At 53.9% G+C, this 6,368-nt stretch overlaps 1 protein-coding gene across 1 annotated transcript in view; it reads right to left on the bottom strand.

The window, feature by feature from the left end:
• The window catches only part of CEACAM16 (carcinoembryonic antigen-related cell adhesion molecule 16), a 12,709-nt gene that overhangs the window by 5,041 nt on the left and 1,300 nt on the right, over positions 1-6,368 (bottom strand). Inside the window, exons 2-5 of the mRNA XM_008585996.1 lie at positions 4,214-4,558; positions 3,624-3,899; positions 2,176-2,454; positions 5-204 (exon numbers count right to left, since the gene is read on the bottom strand). Of these exons, the coding sequence (XP_008584218.1) occupies positions 5-204; positions 2,176-2,454; positions 3,624-3,899; positions 4,214-4,558 (1,100 nt within the window). The remainder of the gene's footprint in view (positions 1-4; positions 205-2,175; positions 2,455-3,623; positions 3,900-4,213; positions 4,559-6,368) is intronic.

The raw sequence follows: 6,368 nt of genomic DNA, 5'->3' as shown, positions 1-6,368 counted from the left end.
CCACCTCCCGGCCTGTGTGCGCGGGGCCTGCGATCCAGTTCCCGGACGGCAGTTGGCTGAGCAGCCGGCTGGGTTCGGAGGCAGGCCCACGGTACCAGGCATAGACCAGCAGATCCTTGGGGTAGCCCTGTACGGTCAGTGTCACGTCCTGGCCTTCCATCGGCTTGGTTGGCACAGGCACAATCATCGTGGCGACTGCTGCCGCTGGAGAGAGAGTGAGGGGCTGGGTCAGCTGGGCGTGCGTTGGGCATGGCATCCCCTTCCCACCCCCAACCAGCTCATCTGTGCCTCCCCAGCTGGCTGGCACTTTCCATGTGGGGTGCTAGGAAGGAGACAGAGGAAGGAGCTGACATGTGGTTGTAGATGTGCATTCTGTCCCAACAGTGCCTGTCAAGGCTCTGCGTCTCCCCCATCAGACTAGAAAATTCCAGCCTTCGGGGGACGTCTCTCTTATCAAACTAGAAGATCCTAGAGGATCAGGTCATGTCTCCTCCATCAGATTGGAAATTCCAGAACATAAGGGCTGTGTCTTCTCCATCAGATGGTTGGGAGTTGTGTCCCCCAGGTTGTGTCTTTTCTGTGAGACTGTCAGACCCCAGAATGTGGGGGCTGTAGCTCCCCCACCAGATTGAGAGATTCTAGAAACTGGGAGGCCATGTCTCCTCCATCAGATTGGATATTTCCTACAAGGTGGGGGCCCTGTCTCCTCCATCAGATTGAGAAATTACATACAGTTGGGCTGGGTCTTTCCACTCAGGTTGGGACCCCAGAAGTTGGGGGAGAATGTCTATCCCATCAGACTAGAAATTCCTAGAAAGTGGGGTCCTGTACTCCCCCATCAGATTGGGAGTATCCCAAAGGCGGGAACTGTGTTTCCCCATCAGACTAGGAATTCTCAAAAAACAGGGTCACGTCTCCTCAAGACCACATGTCCCCACTAGATTGGAAATTCTCACCAAGTGTGGACTGTGTCTTTCTCTCTGACTGGAAGCTCGCTGAGGGAGGCTGTCATGTCTCCCCCATCACTGCTGGCAAGCCCATGGAGGATGAGGCGTTGCCTCTTTTGTTTGGCAGGCACAGCTCCTTTAATGAGGGGGCCATGCTTCCCTGTTCCAGGACCATCTCTCCAAGGGCAGGGACCAGGTCTCCTCCATCAGATGAGAGTCTCCCCAAGGTCGGGGAAGGCTGGTGTCTCCCTTTCCTCTGTCTCTCTCCCAGCACCTGCCACAGGGCTGCTAACAGTTCAGGAGGCCCTTGGGGGCATTATATCCACTCCCTGCACATACCTGCACACCCTGGATACCCCCCATGTTGGTCTGCATAGGCCGGGCTCAGGGGAGCACCTGAGGGCATCTGGTCCACCCCTCTGTCTCCTGCCAAGACCAGCTGCCAAGGTACACTTACCTCTGGGGATGCCATTTCTGCTTTGGGTGAAACAGTATCCACCCTTTGGATGAGACCCAGCCTGTTAGTGCGAGGTAGGGAGGAAGGAAAGGACTGTTCCCACTGTCCCCAAGGGACAATGGCCACTTGGGAAGGAACCGAGGTGTAATTAAAGAGGCCCTAATTTCAAAGCCCCCATTCCCAGAGGATGAGAAAATATCCAGGATCCCAATGGCTCTGAAAACACCAGCTGTCTGTGCTACTCCCAGCCCCCGGGTCATTTTAGGACAGAGGCAAGAAGACAATGACTCTCTGGCTGTGTTTTTCCATTTACCAACAAATGGCTGTGATTTTCCAGTTGTGTGTGTGTGTCCTGCCATCTGGGCCAGGTGATCGGGTAATCTAGTTGGCTGTCTGAAGTTCAGCTGTCTGTGTGGCAGGGAGTGGGTCAAGGGCACTAAGTAGCTGGTGACTGAATCCAGAGCAGGGGCGCCCATAGGAAGGGACGTCTGAATGGCTTCCCATTCTGCCAACTCACAGTGTAGGACATGTGACCCACTTCTCACTTTGTCACCCCTCAAGGAAGAGAGTCTGATTTGCCATTTGTTTTTCAGGTGACAGGGCATAGGGTTTCTCCTTTTGGACTTGATATGCCACTTGGTCACTTGGCCAATGAATGGATTGGGAGTCTGCCACTTTCCGGTCATCGGTGGGGCAAATGGCAGCCTAACCTTCACAGTCTGACTGGGCCACCATGGGGAGAGTCTGGTGATCAGGCTGGGGGTGACTCACCAGAGAGCTTGACCACCACTGAGGCAGATCCGGACAACAGGGTCTTGGTGTTCTTGGCAATGCATGTGTATGTGCCCTCCTGGGCTGCTGTCATGCTAGTGATGTTGAGATGGTCTTGGCCATTGTTTAGGGCCCTCCCGTTGAAGGCCCACACGTACTCGGGCTCCGGGCAGGACCGGGACACACACCACAGGGTGAGGGATGTGTTGAAATCCACTTTGATGGTGCAGCCTGTGCGGGTGATGGAATCCTGGAGGATGGCCACGCGCTCTGGGCCAACTGTGGGGGCGGCAGGGAGACATGGGCAGAAGAGGGAGGGGTGGGAGAGGTGGGCACCCCTGGCTTTCTCTCCACCAGGCTGGGTCCCCGGGAATATCTGGCCCTAGTGGAGGGGGAAAGAGCTCTGGCCTTTTCGCACCCGTCTTGACCTCTAATGTGCTCTAGGATCTTGAGAATCACTTTCCCCCTCGGGGGATGTCAGCTCTCTTCTGTAAAAAGAGTGTGTTGGGCCAGACAACATTTCAAGGTATTTTTGAAATCTATGGATGCATTAAAAAAAAATTCCAAATGATTTTTTTCTGACAAGCTATTCTAGGAGTCTAGAATCTAGGTCTAGAAAGAGCTCTGGCCTTTTCGCACCCCGTCTTGACCTCTAACTTGCTCTAGGATCTTGAGAATCACTTTCCCTCGCAGGGGATGTCAGCTCTCTCTTCTGTAAAAAGAGTGTGTTGGGCCAGACAACATTTCAAGGTATTTTTGAAATCTATGGATGCATCAAAAAAAAATTCCAAATGATTTTTTTCTGACAAGCTATTCTAGGAGTCTAGAATCTAGGTCTTCAAGAGTAGATGCTTCTACGTCTGGGATTTCAAGTTTCTAGAAATGTATGTTGCTAAGATTCTAGACTCTAAGACTTTAGAATTAGATTTTAAGATACTACGGATCTCTGCTTCTAGAGTTTCTAGGATTCTCAGAGTCAGAATTCAGTGCTTCTGAAATCCAGAATTCTCTGGTTATCAGATTCTAGGACTCTAGGCTCTAAGTTTTTCTACTTCATCCGGCCCTGCTGGACCTCCGTGAGTTACTTTCCTGGGCTTCCACACTGCGCATCTGCTGCCCCTGGGGATGACTGCGTGCTTTGGTTATGTTTTAGATTTTATGTCCCCTCCCATTCTGCTACTCCTTCCCCAACTCCCTTTCAAAACCAACCAGTCCTGTGTCCTTGCTCCACGGGTATTGCTTCTAGCTGAAGGATTATTCAGTATCAAAGGTGGTCTTTAGGAGTCCTTTAGGAGATGGGTCAAGTGCATTTTCAGAGGGACCTCTGGTTCCTAACTCCGGCTTGCGTGCTGACTTCCTGTGTGCCCTTGGGCCCCCTCTCTTGGCCTCAGTTTCCCCATCCATGAGGTTTGGAGACCAGTATCTCTGGTGGGGCCAGAAGGACTCACAGTACACTGTCAGGTTGGTGGGCTTGCTGCGGCTGACACTGATTGGGTTCCACACCTCACACTGATAGGATCCAGCCTCCTCCCTGCGGACGCCATGCCGAGTCAGCACCCGGCCATCGGGGGACAGGCCGAGGCGGATGGCGATGGGCAGGGCCTCGCCGTTGAAGAACCAGCGGACCTCGGCAGGGCTGGGGCTGCTGCACATCAGGCGCAAGGTGTCTCGACGCTCCACCAGCTCTGTGTTGTTGGCCATGACCACGGGCTGGGCCAGGATCTCTGTGGGGGCGAAAGACAGAGGGGGAGGGGACCGGGCACCACCTGCTCCAAAGACTTTCCCTTCCCCAAGCAAGGGGCATATCTGTATTGTGGCGCTGCTCTTGTACCCTCAGCTGGAGGGACAAGGAATGGGTTTAGGAGGCAAATCCAATCCTGGAAGCCATCCTGAGGGAGGTGAGCATTTTGATGTTGTTTTAGGTCTTTATTAAATGATGGTTTAAAAATGTTTTAGAGATTTTTAAAAAAAATGTGGGATAGAGAGGGAGGTGGGAAGGCCTGGCTAGGGCACAAGGGGGTGTGGGGGGGTGCCTCACCATAGACCTGCAGGTATCCGTAGCCCACCTCAGTCTGAAACTGCCTATTGAGGGTCTGCAAGATGTAGGTGCCTGAGTGCCCAGGCAGGACGCCCTGGATGTCCAGGCTGCCGTCAGGACGCACGGCCTCCCGTCCTGTGTGGGTGGGGCCCGGGGTCTCGTCGCCCGTGCTCACGATGTAGCTGGCCATCAGGTACGTCAGGCTGAGGGTGGGCCCCGCATACCAGTTGTAGGCAAGCAGTTCCCCCGAAAGCCCATGGACGACCAGCGTGACGTTGTCCCCCTCGGCTGGCTGGGCAGGCTCCGGGGTGATGGAGATCTCAGCCCCAGCATTCAGGAAAGTGGCTGAGGAATAGGAGCCAGAGGGGTTGGAGGAGGCAGGTTTGATGGATCCCCCCATTTGGCAGAGGAGGAGACTCAAGCTCAGAGAGGGGACGTCCCTAGCCCAAGGTCCTCAGTGAATACAAGGACAGGTAGGCAGGGATTTGAACCAGAAGCCCTCCGACTCCCAACAGCTTAACCACTTAATCGTTCTTGGAGTTTATCTGCACAGCTTTGAGTAAACTGCCTCTCTGTGTGCCTCCGTTTTCTAAACTCTCATGTAGGGGTGATAGGACTTCCTACCTTGTTGGGTTGTCGTAAGGATTTGATACACATAACATGCTTAGAAGAATGCCTGGTATGCAATAAGTGCTCAATAAATGTTAGTCAGGCGCAGGGTGCCACAGTCAGAGGCCCACCTTAGGACAGCAGTGCCTGAGCTGTGCCTCTTACCAGGGGGAAACCATCAGGGTCAATCCAGATGATACTAAGATCAGGGTTTTCAGTGTTATCTTGGGCCACAGACTTGAGAATCTCTAAGAACTCGTAGCCATCTCGGAGGGAACACAAGTGAGACGCATGAGGTGGGGTAGAGAGGAAAGGGACCCAGGGGCAGTCGGAGTCCGGATCTATTTCCCTGCTCCCACAACTCCACATGTCTAGCCCCAGGCTGCTTGCAAATTCCCAGGAGGGCCTCTCCAGCGAGGCCTGTGCTCCAACAAACATCCTCAGGGTCTGATCCCAGGGAGGGGTGTGTCGTGAGGATTGAGCCCGATGGGCTGTGTGGAGGATCGAGCACACACCTTGCACACAGCCGGGGCACAGCAAGCGCTGAGTCGTGGGAACGTGGTTTTGCGCTGGACCCAGAGGGTTTTCCCGCCCGATGGGCTGTGTGGAGGATCGAGCACACACCTTGCACACAGCAGGGGCACAGCAAGCGCTGAGTCGTGGGAACGTGGTTTTGCGCTGGACCCAGAGGGTTTTCCCGTCATGAGAGTCACTGAAATGGGTCTTCTGAGATCAGGCTGGCTCGTCGGTCCAGCTTATTTTAGGATCCCACGTTAGATGTCGGGGCCTGCCCCTGGGTCCTGATTCCCATTCTGGGGCTCTTTGCCTCTCTGAGCTTGACCACGGCAGAAAGTAGGGATTGGTTAATCCACTCCATCCCTGTCGTTATCAGCTGGACGGATGAGCCTCAAGCCCGATGAGCTGGTCAGGGCTGCGTGCTTGGTTTGAACTGTGTGTGGTGGCTCGGAATGGGTGACTCTGGTAGCTCTTGTATAAGAAGTACCTACATGCTTGGCCTTGTTTCCAGGCTGATAGAGCATGGCTAAGAGTGAGGGGCTCTGGGTCTAGCACTCCGCCCTGTCACTTTCTGGCTGTGTGACCCCAACTAGTGGCTTCACCTCTCTGAGCCTCAGTTTTCTGGGCTATGAAGTGGGGGTCATAAGTGGGCCTCCCTCTTAGAGTGGTTGTTACCACATGGAAAGCACTTAGCACAGCTCCAGGCACACAGAAAGCACTAATCAATGTTATGTTTAATGATCTTCAAACAACCCTGTTTCATAGATGAGTAAACTGAGGCTGAGAAGGGGAAGGCAACTGCCTAAAGCTTCATCCTCAGGGAGGGGCAGAGCTGCTGGTTAGAATTCACCCTCATCAAGGCTTTCATAGCTCAGCAAGGGTTTGCCATGTGCATGAAGAAGTAACAGTGGCTCCCTTGCCCTGGCTCATGACCTGGTCTTAGAAGCCTCTAAAGCCCACCCTACAAACCTCCTTGGGTGGCTGTCCGTGGCATGCCCCACATTGGTGCCTCTGAGAGGGCAACCTGTGT

Source organism: Galeopterus variegatus, unplaced genomic scaffold (assembly GCF_000696425.1).
Source record: "Galeopterus variegatus unplaced genomic scaffold, G_variegatus-3.0.2 Scaffold3796, whole genome shotgun sequence".
Taxonomy (NCBI): Eukaryota; Metazoa; Chordata; class Mammalia; order Dermoptera; family Cynocephalidae; genus Galeopterus; species Galeopterus variegatus.
The sequence above is the reverse complement of the archived record's forward strand: the minus strand, read 5'-3'. Positions and strand labels throughout refer to the sequence as shown.